At 35.8% G+C, this 17993-nt stretch overlaps 1 protein-coding gene across 1 annotated transcript in view; it reads left to right on the plus strand.

Moving 5' to 3' along the window:
• Window positions 1-17993, plus strand: part of PTPN4 (protein tyrosine phosphatase non-receptor type 4) — a 38643-nt gene extending 20650 nt beyond the window's left edge. Inside the window, exons 7-15 of the mRNA XM_010713937.3 lie at window positions 4128-4262; window positions 5168-5326; window positions 10119-10278; window positions 13225-13308; window positions 13398-13454; window positions 14517-14673; window positions 16094-16260; window positions 17340-17430; window positions 17513-17993. Of these exons, the coding sequence (XP_010712239.1) occupies window positions 4128-4262; window positions 5168-5326; window positions 10119-10278; window positions 13225-13308; window positions 13398-13454; window positions 14517-14673; window positions 16094-16260; window positions 17340-17430; window positions 17513-17604 (1102 nt within the window). The 3' untranslated portion in view covers window positions 17605-17993. The remainder of the gene's footprint in view (window positions 1-4127; window positions 4263-5167; window positions 5327-10118; window positions 10279-13224; window positions 13309-13397; window positions 13455-14516; window positions 14674-16093; window positions 16261-17339; window positions 17431-17512) is intronic.

A 17993-nucleotide genomic window follows, 5' to 3' on the forward strand; every position in this document is an offset into this window, starting at 1 on the left:
TCAATGCCACTTGGGTCATGCGTTTTTAGTTGTGTTATGTAATTTCATCCCACCTGCTGTGTTATTGTATTTGATGTAGTATTGCAGCTCCAAAGACTATTTCTGATTTTGGGGGGCAGGTGAAGTTTTTTGTTTCTGTCCCTTCTCAGATAGGCAGGACGTATTCCGATGTTTTTAGGTGTGTCTCTGTAGATAAACCAAAAGTAACACGAAATTAGAAAGCAGCTTTCTCTGCTAAGTAGCAGCCACTTGTGATGGGGCTCAGTGGAAGCATCCAGAGTGAGCAGACATGCAGAATTTAAAATTTCAAAGCTTATTAAGGCATTTCAAAAGTTTTCTTCTGGCTTCTTTCCGTTCTCCCATCTCCTGATCTGCACAGTGTTTTAAGGAAATTATTGGAATATTGTAAGGAATGAGTAATAGAAGAGAAATTTGCAGGAATATTTTGCAACGTATCTTAAGTGTTAATTAAAAAACCTCAAAACTTATTGTTAGATTTCTAAGTATTAGTAAGGGAACTAGTATGAAAAAGCTGCAGCACTGAGAAATTTAGTGCTGCACTGTGGTAACTTTTTCTTTGAAATTTCTGCAAAGACAGGAAATAGAGGCAACAAACATGAGTGGGTGGGACTCTGAGGTTTGAGCTGTTAATAAAATAATTGAAACGAACCTTTGCTGATAAATTGCAGTTGTTTGTCATGGTATTGATTTAATTTCTGAAAGATCAGACCCTACGCACAGTAAAAGGTGAGTTTTCCTAACATTGGGTTGAATTGATACGCAAGCGATGCTTTTCTCATTTCAAATGTGTGCTTGTTTTTTGCATTGATTGAGGAAGTTTATTCAGCTTGTAGTTACAGACTGAAGGTACAGTGGAGGGAGGTGGTTTTGAAGCAGTCAGAAATTACGTTTTTGGGGAAAACACATTTCTTCCTTGTCCCCATGCTTCTATTTCTTTCTTCATAGTTTATTTTCTATATTATTCAGGAAATCAAAGTGCCTTTCAATGTGTGTGTGCACTTAGAAACAAAATCAAAACAAAAGCAACACAAAAATTCCCTGTAGTCCACTGTTTTGTTTTTTTTTTTCACTGGAGATGAATAAGGTTCCATAAGTGCCTTTACATGTCTGTCAGAAAATACTGTATTTTCAGCCCTGGGTTTACTTAGTTACATTATGTTCGTCTGCATTTTCCCTTTGACAGTTCTCTAATCCGTAGAATTTACATCTTAGTAGAGCTGGTGGAGCTGTCTTTTGGTGCTAGTGTGCTGGCTACAGACATACTTTGCAAAAGTCTAGCTAATTATAGTCTTTGATTAGTAAAAGATTAATGAACGGATAATATTAGATATGACTTTCAATTTTGCTGGCTTTGTTTTGTTTTAACTGTTCAGATTTTGAAAGTGGTTTGAGTTGCTCACGTTTGGAGCGAATTATGTAAATGAGAATGTTGGTTTAATTGGCTTGATGTTGAACTAATTACTTCTGGATCAAATTAATATTGCTTAAGTACTGTGATGCATTCAAAGAATCTGAATGTCTTATTTCCCGGGAAATAAATAGTTTCTGTTTTCAATTATCAACGTACTACTAGGTGTTGTTTTTTTTTTAAGATGTAATAAGGCCTAACTCAGAAGGATTTAGAACAGCCTATGTTGCTTAACTCTCTGAAGTTGGTCAGCTGTTATTTACCATGTCTTCTGAGCAGCAAAACAGTATGCAGTACATATTCAGAGCTGCATGGGGGCAGAGGGAAGGTATAAAATAATATTAAAAACAGAACAAATCCTTAAGAACTCTTCACACCCAAATGTCTACTGCTCTAGTTCCAAACAGTGTTGGCATTAATAAGATGTGTGTTTCTGTATGTGAAGCTAGATTATTCAACGTGATATTTGGTAGCTTTTTGCTTTAGACTCTTGGTAATTCTGAGGATAGTCTACTTAAATTCAGTGCAGGCCAACACCTTAACTTCTGTGAGAAGTAAAAATGTAATCATAACTGAAGTTCTTGTTTCCAGTAAGATTTAGTTTTGTTTGTTGGTAGTTCCTCATTTTCTCAAGGTTCCTTCTTTCTGGACTTGCACTTTCAGTAAATCTGAAAGGTGATAATGCTAAGATGAAGATAAAGAGGAACAGTTACTATCATCCAGAGGACAAGAAAGGCGGAAGTTATTTTTTGATACAGGTGTATGGAGTGGGGGAAATAAATGATGGACGGCATTATGTTGATATAGGAATATGTTGTCACCTTATTATGCTGAGTTGGAGAGTAGAGAAAAATGTGGTGATATAAATATATAAAGGTGAATGAAATGATCACAACATGAAAGACTCACAGAATCATAGGGGTTGGAAGGGACCTCCAGAGATTGAGTCCAACCCCCCTGCCAAAGCAGGTTCCTACACCAGATCACACAAGTAGGTGTCCAGGCGGGTCTTGAACATCTCCAGAGAAGGAGACTCCACAACCTCCCTGAGCAGCCTGTTCTAGTGCTCCATCGCCCTCACTGAAAAGAAGTTCTTGCACACGTTTGTGCGGATTTCCTATGCTCCGGTTTCTGGCTGTTTCCCCTTGTCCTGTCTCCATGCACTGCTGAAAAGAGTCTGGCCGTGCCACTCTGCCCCAACACCTTAGATGTTTATAAACCTGGATCAGGTCTCCCCTCAATCTTCTTTCCTCAAGGCTAAACAGACCCAGTTCACATAGGGGAGATGCTCCAGGCCCTTCACCATCTTTGTGGCCCTCCGCTGGACTCTTTCCAAGAGATCCCTGTCTTTTTTGTACTGGGGAGCCCAGAGCTGGACACAGTACTCCAGATGAGGCCTTACCAGGGCAGAGTAGAGGGGGAGGATCACCTCCCTCGACCTGCTGGACACGCTCTTCTTAATGCACCGCAGAATGCCATTGGCCTTTTTGGCCACGAGGGCACAATGCTGGCTCATGGCCAACCTGTCGTCCACCAGGACGCTCAGGTCCCTCTCTGCAGAGCTCCTCTCTAGCAGCTCATCCCCCAACCTGTACCGCATGCAATTATTCCTCCCCCTTTTCCATTCGTGAAATTGAGGAATATTTTGAATAAAAGGAATTTGGATAATAGTTAAGAAACTGAGTTGCATAGAACTATCAGAGCAATAGAAGTAAATGCAAGGACATGTATTTATGGATTGCTTAAAAGAATTTTTGGTGTTGGCTCAAGAATTCAGATATCAGTTTAGTTACAAGATCACTAAACCATCAAATGTGATGCCAGTAAGAAAAAGGCAGCCACAATTATTGGATGATTCATTTGGCAGTGCCTTTGGCAGTGCCTAGTATAAATGGAAGGTGTTCTATTTCATGAGGTGTTGCACGTATGGTCTCATTTGCGCTCAGGAAATGTAAGGAGCAGCAGAAGAAGGGAGAGTGTGTGTTCTAGTATGATCAGAGAATGAGAAAAGGTTTGCTTTCTTCCAGGAAGCTGTGGGATAACAACCTTTAACCTGAAGGATGTTCCTGATATATAGCCAAACAGAGTCTAAAAGTTGCCTGGAAACAACTTGAAAGAGGATGATTATATCTGCTTTATTGTTGTCATAGCTCATTCTGGAAAGAAGAGTTGTCACCTAGATGAAAAACCTTGAGCAATGGGCAAAGCCCAGCAGCTTGGTTACTGTGTTGATGATTGCCCTGCTTTCTGTTCTTTATGGTCATTGGGAGGTTTTTGTTTTTGGACAGATATTTCCACTATTTCATTTTTCTGAGATGAATGAACAGTTTTGTTACTTAGAGCTTTTCCACTTCTCATGTTCATATCTTTCAGTGAATATTTTGTGTCAGATTCTCTTTGAGGCACTGGAATTGGCTGGTAAAGTTTTAACACCTTGCCTACCTTCCTCCTAGCCAGCAGTATTGTGTGACTATTTCACTGATGTTCTTGTACAAAGTAGACAAAGTGAAAACAATATTGAGGAAAATAAAGCACTGCATATATCTAAATATAGTTTTGTATTATTACTTTTCCTTTCTTCCATATAGTTTTGGTTTCCTGTGATTGAATATCCAGAGTTTCACTGGGGGGGAATTTATATAATCATGTTCTCACATCTTACAATTTCTGATCGATCATTTTTCTTTTTTCTTCCAAGATCCCCTAGTAAACCCTTGGCACGGAAATTAATGAGTGGGATGGACTGGGAAGTAGTGAGTAGGAACTCACTGTCTGATGATAGGTTAGAAACCCAAAGCCTACCATCACGGTCTCCACCTGGAACCCCAAATCAGTAAGTAACATCACATCTCTCCCTGGAAGTGATGTCTTCCTCTGAAGTGAGAGACACACTTATGTAATGAGAGGAATGCTTTATGGAGATTAAAAGAACTTCACAAAACTGTGTGCTGAATAGCTCTTTGGAACATTTAACTCTACATGGGAACTGTCTGTGAGGTGAATTTCAAGTCCTTTTCACTCAACCTATAAAAAGTGTAAAGGATAGCATGCTACTCAGAGAGCTTGAGTTTTATCAAGCATAGTTAAAACCAAATTATTCATTGGGCTAAGGAAAAAAATAATGAAATCTGTACTATATTTTAGAAGTAATTGGGCTTGTAAAGTTTTTGGGGAAACGACTTGATCAGATATACTCGCGGATCTATTTCTATCAGTTTTTCCCCTTTTATTCCTTTCAAAGCTCACTTCTCACATGTTAAAGTTTTCTGGCTTGTGTTCAGGAAAAATCCATATTTCTTTTGGAAAATAACCATGTATTTATGTGTATAAAAAATACAATGCTTATGATTCTTTCTAGTAGCAAGTGGAGGTAATGAAATGTTCCTTTTAATGAAAGAACTTAGTGAACTCTCACTGAGTGGACTGTCTGTCCTGTAGCCTGTTCATTGTAAGCATTATCTTTCAAAGCCATTTAGTAGAATTTATGGCAATAATTTTTAAACACTTCCAACAAGAAAGTTATGAAGCATAGTATTTTAACTGACAACATAAATGTTTCGGTGTTTTTTCTTTGAAACATGAAGTTATTTCATAGAATTATGTATATGAACTGAGCTCACACCGAGAAGAAAAAGTGTTACTCTAGCTTCCCCTAACTTATTCTTTTGTATTGATGTAAGAAGTGTAGGTTAATAATTAAATTATTTGCACATTGCACTATTGTGTTTTCCCTTTTAGTCGCAACTCCGCCTTCACTCAAGAAGGAGCTCGGTTACGACCCTCCTCGGTTGGACATTTAGTGGACCATGTAGTTCACACTTCACCAAGTGAAGTGTTTGTGAACCACCGATCTCCATCTTCCACCCAGGCTAACAGCATAATACTGGAATCATCACCGTAAGTTCTATTGGTTGCCATGGGTCTTTGCCATAAGGAGTTTAGTTTTAAACATTTGGGTTGGGGGAGTGACAGAAAATCTGATAAAAAAGCTGCCTGTTGTTAGGGACTGTTGGTGTTAAAAATGTTAAAAATGAAACGATACAGGAGTGCAGACCTCTATCTGATGTATTGCTGATGTAGGGTTGTCATACCCTTCCCCTTGCCATACTTTTGTCCTTGCTGTAATCAGTGTATCAGTGTTTGGATTTGGATGTAAAAGTTGGTTTGGTAGAACCTGTAGTATGTTTTTCTATGATACAAGTTTTGAATTCCCAAGAGTTTGGAAATCTCGTTTTGTCAAGGCATAGAAGTCTGAGCTTTGCAAGTTAGCCGGAATGGGACGTTAGCACCCCAGCCTTCAGAGGATCTCAGTATACTTTGTTACACTGTTTGTAATATATGATGTTGTATTGCCTATTGCTACAGAATATCTGTTTGTTTTTAAGATTGCACTGTTGTCTGTTCTTTCCTGGTAAGCTGAGTATGCACCAATTAGTAATTATCAAAATGAAGAATTGTATGTTAAATTCAGAACTGTAATTTAGATCTTCCTTTTTCATGCAACAGCTTTTCTTGATGGAAAAGTTGTCATCGAACTGACTATAAAATTGTAATGAAAATTAATTATTATACCAGGTTACAAATAAAAGTTTTTGTTCATTTAAGAAAAAAAAAAAAAAGACTTAAAGGAAAGGAATCTTGTGGGAAACAATATTTTTCAAGCAAACAAAGAAAAGTTGCTCAAAGGTTTGAAATACTCAGAAAAAGCTAGGAAGGAGAGACGAATTGGGGAAAAGAGCTGTGTGCTGCAGACCATATGAACACTGCTGCTGTGTCTTATATGTATATATGCATATAATTCTAAGTTTATCTTTCTAATTTTGTAGAATCTCTGTAAGAAAGTATGTTATGCAAATTGTTTAAAATCCATTTGAGAAGTACAAACCAATGCATGCACAATTACGTATTTTTTTTTTTTTTTTTTATAAAAGAAAACTGGTGTATCTCAGTAAAAAAGAATCTGGGAATGTATTCAGGGCTTTTAGAACCTTCAGTGGACCATACCTTCCTTTTCAACAGCTATGCATAACTGGGGAGGGGTAGAATAAAAATTTCATTAAGGTTTTGTAAAATAAGACTTTTTTTTTTAATAAGGTGCAACAATTATGACTTTGACCATCATTTGTTTGCTGTAGAAAAAATATTCTAGCCTAATAACATAAATTTGCCCTTTCTTGGTGGGGTTTTGAAACCTGCTTGTGTGACGAGGGAGTCTTAAAAACTGGAACACTTCTAAATCTTGTTTCATGCTTGAATTTGGCTGACTGAATCCATGCTGTCTTGTCCATTCCCTTCTAAGACAATCAATTTAGTTAAGAGAAAATCTTGAGTGATAGAGTTACACAGCAAAACAAGCAAAATTCCAAAATGCTCCTTTATTCATATGCCTTTATTCTAAATTAAGTTCTAGAATGTGCTCCTGAATGTCCTTTGGATTTGTTAATTTAATACCTGACTTCTTGTGCGAGTCACCATAGAAATGAGTCTTAAAAAGAGAGGAAGTGTTTTTGCAAATTAGTTATGCAGCTATGGGTGTTCTTTTTCATGGTTTGCTCTTTTTTATTCCCTAATAGAAAAAAGTATTGCTTTTTCTATTCAAAAGTTCAAAAGTGGAATTGAATCTCCCACTGTAATTACTTAGCATGAGGTATTTTTTAGAATAAGGATATTGACTGTCAAAATACGAATCCTCAAAGAGTGTTCTGAAAGTTTCAGGTGTTGATTAAAGCTTTTATATTTATGAATAAAAGTAGTAGAGTAATGAAATGTATATTAACCGTATAATTAAAAATGATATTGTTTCAGCATCCAAAAATCGGCTACTTAAACATTTTGGCCCTTCTGAGTTAGAAAGTTCAAGTAGTGCATCTGCTAAGTTGTTAGGAATTCATACGTCAAATTTATATACAAAAGAAGGAAAGAGGAGCTAACCTGACTTTCAATGCAGTGATCTCATGAAATTTGGAGTCAATATAGCAAAAGAAATTAGAGCTCCAGTGAGTACTAGGAGACTTTTGCTTAGATAATCCAGTCTTTAATTCTGCTTTTTGTCTTCAACTGCATGTGTTATTCAGAACTCAACTGAGATCTTTGCTCATAGCACACTGAGTTAATTATAACCTTAACTTTGAAAGGTGCATGATATATAGTTTAATAACCTTATGAGTATGGGTACGAAGTGTTTGTTTAATATATTGAAAGGTCAGACCGGATATCTGTAACCAAAATACACAGAGGTTGTCAGTGTGAGGTTTTATGGGTTATTGTATTATTATGTAAATGGATGAATGCAGTAACAGAGAGCTCCTTTGCCTGCCAAGCAGGCTGCTTTCATGGCCATTGTCTGAGCATTCATAAGGAGATTCAAAGCTGACTGGGCAAACACAAAGCAATGAAGTTTTTGCCCAAGGCTTGATTGTTAGGTCTCACAATTCATTATGCTAATACATTACAGCGCTTGTCTTGCTCCTACTAAAATGCTCATCTGAGTAACTTTTTCCAATCTTTTCTATAAGTTTGTATTTTCTTTGGGAATTTATTTGTGTTTGCTGACATACAGGCATCTAGTCAAACATAGGATTCTATCTTTTACTTTTATCTGGACTCTTTTGTGTCTTTACAAAGGTTTTCCTCTTTCATTCCGTTTAGAACTCTCAGGAGTAATTGTTTTCAGGCAGATATGTAACTGTGTTGCCCTTGTCTTGAAAAGGATGAATAACCTGTGCCGCCTGGACCTGAATGTGTAAATACACAGGCAGCTGAAAAGCTCTGGGTGACCTTTGCAAGTGAATGTCTAAGTAATTTATAGCAGCCTTGAAAAATTCATTTTGCAGATGTTGACAATCATATTTTTCTCTTTCCAATAAACTATCTTTAGAAAAGCTACTTATTCTGAGGAAAAAAGGCAACTTCTTAGTCAATTCCCCAAGATAGTTGTGTTGCAAAATACATTTATTTTCTAAAAGTTGAGGTTAAGCAAAAACACCTAAGACAATATTAGGATTTGTTTCCAAAAGAACCCTATCAGTATTTTTGTTTTCTAAAAAACAGCCTAAATTTTTAACAAGTGAAATGGAAAATGAATGTGGTTTGGTTTTGTTTTGTTTTTTAATAGTGCTTGCATTCTGCAGCATGGAATTTCATGCATTTCTGCCTTAGGTTTTACTACTTGCAGCAACTTGAAATGCTGTACTCTCTTCTAATGAGTCTCCCTCTGCTATCAGTTTACTGCAGCAAGCCCAGAAGTAACTAAGGTAGCACTCCTCACAGGACAGGGCTCTCAGGTATGAGTCAGTGCTACAGCTTGCTGCTGAGGAAGGAACAGTGTCCTATGTCTGGCCTGCAGGAATGTCATTCCTTCCTTCCACCCGGAGGTTAGTCACCTTGTTGAACCAGCAGCAAGCTACCCAAGCTTGTCCAAAAAGTCACTGTTTCTGCTTGTTTGGCTGAAGGAGGAGCACTGGAGCAATTCAGGGAAGGGGGCATGAGGAGCAGATGGAAGAAGAGCAGCACCCACTTCTGGTGGTAGCGTTCTCATAGGTTTAGCTGTAACCTGTAACTTCATTCCTTGAGGTTTTTGGATTTGCCACTAGTATCAGTGGGCTGTTGTCCTAAGTAGTGAAATTACTTAATAATATCTTTTAATGTGGTTCATGGGGAGGAAGGCATGTATCCGTGTTGGTAGTTAGAAACTGGCATTCAGACGAGGTTAATGGGAGCTATGTGCTAACTGCCCTTTTGAGCCTCTAAAAATGTACAGTGCCACGTAATGAAAGATGAATCATAAATTCACGTAATGCAAATTATACAGTTAAGCTTTTATTTCAAAGGGACTAAGAAAGGAAATTATCCATATTGCATGTAAACACAGGACTTTTTTGCTAATCTACAGTACAGTGCTTGCAGAGCTAAAAAGGAATAAAGTTTCTGCCATTTCATCTTCAGTAATGATGTTAAAACATCTGAAAAATGCATGCTACAAATACAGTTCTTACAAATATTAAAATACTGCACATGTTTTAAAGGGGAATGTGTTCAAGAAAGGAGTAAAACCAACTATTCCATAAAATATGTGTGTATATGTAATTTTAAATGGAAAAACTTAACACTGTCATTTTTAGTCAGTCTTTCAAAAAACTGTAGGTGGACAATTGAATTGTTTTGAATTGTCACTTGTATTTCTAGATCAACAGCCAAAAACTATCATGGGAGCACTTCTTTCTAATGCTGTTGTCTGTTTTTAAGATGTAAATTTCAGTTATTAAATTGTGGGGAAAAAAATTCTTATTGGGGAAAATACTTTAAGTGTTATGTATTTTAGATACGTATTTTTTAGCTGGAGCGTACAGCATAAATGCAGTGGATTTTATCGTTGGTAAATACAAAAGGTGCTAGGACCTCAGTTTTTTTAAAAAAAAAAACAACAACAGCCACATAAAAATGAAACTTACTGGTTCACTTACTTACACTTGCTTTTCAAGAAAAAAAATTACTAACGTTGCTAAACCTACACTTCCAATCTATTCTACTACAGCAGCAGATTTTTTGAGATTCTAAAAACATACATATATTTTCAGGTCTCCAACTCGTAGTTTCTCCAAGCAGTTTGTTTTGTTTACTTGGAATCCTTAGAGCATTGTCGGTGTCTAATAATTGTTCCACTTCGTACTTTCTATATTTTGGTGTTTAGATCTCAAGAAACTCCTATAGATGGGCAACCTCCTGCATTACCACCCAAACAATTTAAAAAGAACAGTTGGAACCAAATTCATCATTCACACTCACAGCAAGAACTGGATAACCACATCAATGAAACATTTGATGTTCCTGCATCTCCTGAAAAGTCCACAGTAAGTTTTTTAGATCCAGTTCAGTTATTCTGCTTTTTGTCTGAATGATTCTACTCCTTGTAAGCTTGATTCTGATTTCAGGGATGTGCCACATTTGTGCATTACATTGCAGCATTTCATAGAGGTGAAGAATGGCTTAGATTGGAAGTTCCAAGCCCCATTTTATGTACCATCTCTTTGCTAGCTGCTACCATTTTCCACCTACTGGAGTGGTTCTTTGTCTTTTGTCACCAAATGACTACACAGGATAGGTTTGCAAAACATTTTAGTCTTTATTATAATACTCAAATTTTCTCCACTTGTAAATGCTTCTATTATTTGATTTATTTGGAAAGTCATTTACTGTCAGTTTTAAAGAAGACACTGAACTGAACTGAACTACTGCTAGTTTGAAAAATTATTTAATCTAGCTTTTATCAAAAAGCTGACACTAGAACTTCCTACCAGCTTCTAGAGTAGTTAGGAGAGGATTTCTGAGTCTGTGGTAGTATATCTGATCAGGATTTACAAGAAAGGAATACATTACCAAGGCTCTAAGGGCAAGGAATGTGAAGATCTACACAAATTTTTTTTTCTTGGGCATGTGTTAGATGACTAAAATGGTCAGTTGATTATAATCTGTCTGAACCATTTCTGTGCTTTAAATTTTTTTTTGTCCTAACAAAAGTTTACAAGTGGCTTTTGTTTTTTTTACGCTGATATGGGACAAGAAGCATTTTGCAGCATAAGTTTAGCATTCAGATGTAATAAATACTTCATAAACAGTTTCAACCTTAAGTGCAATTATGCCAGCTCTCAAAATTGATATTTTAGAAATGCCTTTAGTTAGTTTTATATTATATTGTGAACTTCAACCCTAGGATGTTCTTTCAGGCCTTGTTATAAAGTTAAGATTCCCACAAAATCCATACTTAATTTCATAGCTGGAGTTTTAATAAAACACACAGAAGTGAAACTTAAAAGTTATGAGCATTTTTGGAATGCCATGAAAAGTTTGCTTTAATTAAATCATGAAATAGTTTCTAATAACTTCGTTTCCTTTTCATGCTTACCTGAGTCATAGTGAAGTTGTGTTTTGAAAAACAACTACTCATCAAGTCATCTGGTATTCAGTTATCTGCACCAAATTGACAAAAATAACTTTCAATAGTGTGGTTTTTGGTTTTTTTTGGAACTCCCTTTAGTTCTCACACAGCTGTGTTGGTTTTGCAGAATGAGATTGCTTTTTCCGTGTGCCTTGTCACTGTGATTGTTTGCTAAGGGCCAACCAGTTACATTCCTGTTGCTCTTCTTAAGGCATATCTTGTAGTTGAAGATATATTTTAGTCTGACTGCTTTTTGTTTTGGGTCCTAGAGAAAGAAGAACGTAGCATGACTCTTGCATTTTGTGAAATTAGAAATTTAGGATTTAGAGTGTGGGGTTTTTTTCTATCCAGAATGCACCTCAGGTTCCTGTACCACTGAAATCTCTTCTGTTGCTCCATCTCAAATATCTCAAGGATAATCCTCACCATTTTGACTTCATTAAACTGTCTGATTTCCTTTGCCTATTTAAATAGGGAGAGTCCATACTTTAGCAGGATAGGTATGGAAATGGCAGCTTTTTCTTCTACCAGCAGTCCTTAAGTATCCAGTCTGAGAATATGCAGACATGTTTTCAAACAGGTGTGGTCAGGAGTCTTTTCAATTAGACAAGTTAATGATGATATGTAGTTTTCTCTCTGGATTTTTCATTATAAAATGCTCCACAAAATTGCTTGTTAAAGTGGGAAGTAATTATTTTTTTTTAATCTGAGGAATGGAATGGCACAAATCTTGCCACACCTTGGTTCTTGTGCAGAATGAACAATAACCTTCTCATCAACATATCTTAGGCTGCTACTTTCATTCCCCAAATTTGTATCTTTTCATTGCTACGAATGTGTTAGAGGAAGGTGTGGAGTGGTTTTACTTTAATTAAAAGCACAAAATATGTGAAACCAAGTCGTTTTTGTTGTTGTTGTTGTTTTGAACTTTTATACCATTTAGGAATACTTGCTTTCCTTTAATAAATTGATGATTTTTCTTCCTCCCTGAATATGAATCTTATACTTTGTGTAGTCGATGCTGTTAAATGTCAATGAAGCTTATATGTCATAGAATCAGAATCACAAGGTTGGGAAGGACCTACAAGATCATCTAGTCCAAACCAGTGTCTTCATGGTTTGGATGATGAAGTATTATTAAAAATACTGGGTGGTATTCAGCTTGTGAAATAAATAGTAATGTGGAACAAACTAAGAATAATTTCAATGACAATAATTTGATTTTGCCAAGTTATGCAAGTAGCATCCCCAGTATATTAGTGGATCCCATGACAAGGTTTTTCTGATAAAATAACCAAAAAACCCTACTCAAGTTGCCAGAGGTTGACAAAACTAATACTGCACTGTGGAAGAAATAGGACAGGGGATATAGAACCAAGATTTGTTTCTGAAATTATTCCTGCTTACTACCATCATATTGCTGTTGTTAGGGGGGGAAAAAAAAACACCTCAATTTTCTTCTCTCTTTTTTGTAATAATATATCACATTTTTACTACAGGCTTTTCTCTGCTGTCTTAAGATTCATTTAAGTAATTTAAATGAATTTAAATTATTTCCACTTAGTAATTTGTTTTTCTTAGGACTGTTTGAAGCCTGTTTGTTCTATTATTATTCTTATTTGAGTTTGCTTTGACAGAACAGACTTGTAATTTGTGTCCAAGATTTCAGGTGTATAATTCTTTTTTCTTTTTATGCAAAACTCAAGCAAGGTATTTGTGTTATTTGATGTTTTCTCAAGTGTCTAATAGCAATTACTTTATGCAAAATAGGAAAAATTATTCTATACAGTATCCTCGAAGACTATGCTACCTTTGAACACAGAACGTAGTAATAGATATCTATGTTGTTTGCTTTTACTAGCCCAATGGTGGTGTTCCCCATGACAATCTTGTTATGATCAGAATGAAACCAGATGAAAACGGAAGGTTTGGCTTCAATGTAAAGGTACAGTCACCTATTTCTGTTTTGTGTTTCTTAAGTTCATTTTCTGATTTCTTTTATGATTTGTGACAAAGTGAAATTTGTTTTTAAAGGGTGGATATGATCAGAAGATGCCAGTAATAGTGTCCAGGGTAGCTCCAGGAACACCCGTAAGTTACCGAAATTCAAACTAGTTGTTATGTTTGTCTTTGAAGTATGTGCTCAAAACTGGTAGTTATTTCTTAGGTCTGTGTAAGATATAAAATAAAAATTCTTTAATCCTCAGAAAAATTGCTTATTTTGCTGCCAGAAAATTGGATCTGCAGATGTTCAGTATGCATTGCTGTCATCCTAAAAATGCCTATGCTTGCCGATTTTTAGTATAGTCATTAATATAATTCCATAGGAATTACATGTGGACTTCTCTGTTAAAAATAACTAAAACAGCAAACGCAGACACCTCTTATTCAAGTGACAGTGCTGAATAAAACCATGACTTAGCTTAAAATTGGGCATCATCAATCATTCATCAGGTCTGACTGTTGTTACTGGTGACAATCAGTAGTGTCCTTCAAAGTAGGCACAATGTTCTGTCAAGTTGATTGCCAGAAATACTGATCTGGTATTCAGCTGATTGAAGCCAGCTCTGCTTATGCCTTTTAGAGTAAAGCTGACCATCTCTTTGCTAACATTTTAAAAAATATGTTGTTACATTTCATGGTAGAACTGTGGTATTATTATTTTTATTAGTTTGTTCGTCTTTCTGGGATTATTTAGACTTGTGCATTGTCTTTGGTCATTGCCTTAGTTTTGTCATTACAACTGTAGTATTTCATAACTGAAGCATTTAAGCTTATGAAATTGATTTGGACAATTTACTCTCTTCCCTTCTAAGATAAGAAGATCCTGCTTTTTTGGTTGTCTATATGAAATTCAGAAAGGGATGCTCAACTAAGCCTTCTACTTTAATGGAAGAAGCAGAGTAACAGCTACTGAAGATATGTTAAAATGACAGTTTCTTCCCAGTGACAAATCAGAGTGTTTGAAGGAATGACACCATCTCATGTATAGTGCAACACTCAGATTTGTTTTCTGAATACAATGCAGCAACCATAGCAACTTGGCTGTAGGATTCAAATTAGATGAATATAGATAAAGTTGCTATGTTAAGGTGGAAACTTGGAAACAGCTCATTTTACACACTTTTTTTTGTTTGTTTTTTAACACTGCAGGCTGATCTTTGTGTTCCTCGTTTGAATGAAGGAGACCAGGTTGTACTGATCAATGGCAGGGATATAGCAGAACATACCCATGATCAAGTTGTTATGTTTATTAAAGCTAGCTGTGAGAGGCACTCAGGGGAACTTGTGCTCCTTGTTCGACCCAATGGTGAGTGATTTGTAACTAAAACAAAAAGCAAACAAACAAAAAAGGCATCTTAATTTGCTAATCTTCATTTTGTGTCCTAAGATCGAATGCTTATCTCTTAGCAATAACTTGTCAATGGAAGTGCAGCAACACAACCTACTGTACAAATTTTAATTGAGTATGGACTCTGAGAAGCTGTGCATAACTAGGTATAGCTGATTTAAATCCTACTGTAATTGTCATTGATGTTAAACAAAAGTCCAAGAAACTGTATGCATATTGAATGCAGTTTCTGAGGCGACCCTCAGTTATTCCTTTGAAGAAAAAGAAGATCAAAACCACAGAAAAACAGTAACCCAGTGTTTGAATGACTCTGGAGTTCCATATATGCAAAATCCTTCCATATGTTCTTAAAATAAATCAGAACAACTGGTTAGATTTCTGCTTGATGAGACTTAATAGAAGAAAGTGCTAAAGTCTTGTGCAATATATTCATGCACTCTTGGAGTGTTGCCAGCAGGTGGTCACTGGGTTTAATTCTACTCAGCATCCCAGTTATAATACAGTTACACAAGAAGGGCAAAATGAAAAATAATGATGCTCAATCAGAATAATCGAAATGTAATATAACGTCATAAACAATTTTTTCCTGTATTCACTGATTAATGCTTCCCAGTTCGGTGTGCTCCTGTTCTGTATGCAAGTTTTCTTGCAGTTTTTGTATGTTTACTTTTTTTTTCCCAGATAAAATCATTAGTTCTGTTTACCAGCTTACTAAATCAGTATCCTCTTATGTTGGTTATCTTTGTATTCCGGATAAAAATATTCGAGTTGTAGAAGTGAGGAGTTGCCAGATCTCTCCTTCAAGGTTATGTGATTTTGGTTAAAGAGAAACTTTATGACAGCATATGTTTGTTATGTATAGTTGATGATTCATATTGTTTTTCAATTTGTTTATAGACCAAGCAAGTGCGTAGCATTGATGGTGTTGTTATGGCATGTAGCAGTGCCATTATTTCTGGAGATGATCTATGTGTCTTGCCCTATTTACAGAGGGCTAAAAGAATAAATTGTTCAAACTGAAAAAACAGAAATACAACTGTAATAACTATAGAGGTGTAATGTGTGGATCTGGGATTAAGGAATGCACCAGATAAGGTAGCAGGTAACAGGAAGTTTGATCAAAATTTCAACAGTCAATGAAATACTTCTACTTAAAATGACAATTAAACCACAATAGTTATGTCCTGGATAGTAGTAGTCAGTAAAGCCTGTACGCCTGTGCTAGTGGGGCTTAAAATCACTGTGTTAATAAATGCAATTTTTTCTACAGGAGGAATATGTCTATTTTGATGATTTATCATACAACTAAAATTAGGTCATTTAATTAATTTTATTTAAAGACATCTATCTAAAACCTCCATAACTGTATTTGTTACAGCTGTCTACGATGTTGTGGAAGAGAAGCTGGAAAGTGAACCTGACTTCCAATACATCCCTGAGAAATCTCCACTTGATGGTGTCCATCAAGATGATAATGCTCTGAGAGAATCCATGATTCAGCTAGCAGAGGGGCTTATCACTGGAACTGTTTTAGCTCAATTTGATGTGAGTACTGCATTACCTGAAGCTAGCTGTGTGCAAGTTCCAACTCTTTTGGGATAAGTAATAATTTTAAACAAAATGTCAGTCAAATTTCAGTATAGCCAGCATCTTTTAGGAAAATATTTGATTTAACACTTTCAGAGGAAAAAAAAAATCAAGCCTTGCAGAGAAACACAGCAGAGTTACAGCATAGAATAACTGATCCAAATACACTTCAAAATTGTTTCAGTTTTAATATCTTTATTGATTGCTTGCATCTTTTTATGATTGTCAGGGACCTATGCTTATATAATACTTTTATAGGAATGAAGACTGAAAAATGCATACCAAAAGTCCTGTTCCATACTCAGATCTTCGTTCTTTCCAAAGTCAATGTAGAGGCTGTGACAGCTGAACTTCTGACATTTAATGGACAATTTCAATGAGCAAATGTAAAATTAGCAATGGAAAACACAGCTCTAATCTTACATGTAACAGAAGTCTTCATAAATAGTTAATTTTTTGACATACTTGAAAAGAACAGTGCCCTTTCCATGGTCTCCTAAGGCACTGATACTTGCAGTTTTTCTTTAACACTAACTTGTGCTTTGATAATATTCCATCTTCTTTAACACATGAGATCATATGACTAAAAGCAGAAAGAATTAGGTTTATAAAACACCGCAGCACGAATTCCTTACCAGAGACCTAAAGTTATGTATTGCAATGTATATCAATAAGGCCTTTGGTAACATGTACTTCTTACACCTAGAATCCTTTTTGCGTTATACATGCCTCGTATATTACATTGCATAGGTTCAGACAGGAAGCTCCTCCAGTGGAAGTTACAGTTTTGCAAAACAGTGTTCTATAAATGGCTTCAGTGTGTAGCTTTGAGTCAAGAAATGTATGGATGTGATGAAGTGATCCCATAGAATAATTCATAGCGCTTTGTTTTGAAAAAAATATTTCCATGTTTCTTAAAGCTGTCTTTGTTTAATAATTTATGTTCTAAAAAGTATTTCAAGGCACATACTGACAGGTATTTTGCATCTCTTATGATCTCGTCTGTTTTCTTTTTTCTTTTTCTTTTGTGTCTTCAGCAACTGTATAGGAAAAAGCCTGGAATGACAATGTCTTGTGCCAGATTACCTCAAAACATTTCCAAAAATAGATACAGAGACATTTCGCCTTGTAAGTATTTGTGTGTTTGTGTTCTAAAAGTATTTTACTGCAGTTAGTAAATAAGTAACGTTTTTCTAAAAATTTTTTTCAGATGATGCTACACGGGTTATTTTAAAAAGTAATGAAGATTACATCAATGCAAATTATATAAATGTGAGTAATGCTTCTAAAAATTGCTTCTGACATAAAGTAATTTTCAACTTTTCAATGGAGGACTTTAATTTACAGAAAATAAATTTTCTGTGACCTAGCTCAGGCTAGAATAATAAGCCAGTAATCGGATGGTTAGAAATGTACTGTAGGTTTACTTATTTACTAATGCCTGGTGGCAAATACTTTCTAAATCAAAATAAACATGCAAAAAAACCCTCGGAAAAAATAGCTGTCTATCGGAGTAATGCGTTCTTCTTAATGGATTGCCAATGTGGCAGTAGTGGTCAACACCAGAAAAGTCTAATCTAGAAGCATATATTAACATCTGTTTATTTACTTCTTATTGTCAGTAGCAACAAAAAAGTACTTTCCTCCTCCTACTTTACTTCCCTCTGTGTAAAAAAAACAAAAAAACAAAA

The sequence above is a fragment of the Meleagris gallopavo genome, chromosome 7, assembly GCF_000146605.3.
Source record: "Meleagris gallopavo isolate NT-WF06-2002-E0010 breed Aviagen turkey brand Nicholas breeding stock chromosome 7, Turkey_5.1, whole genome shotgun sequence".
NCBI lineage: Eukaryota > Metazoa > Chordata > Aves > Galliformes > Phasianidae > Meleagris > Meleagris gallopavo.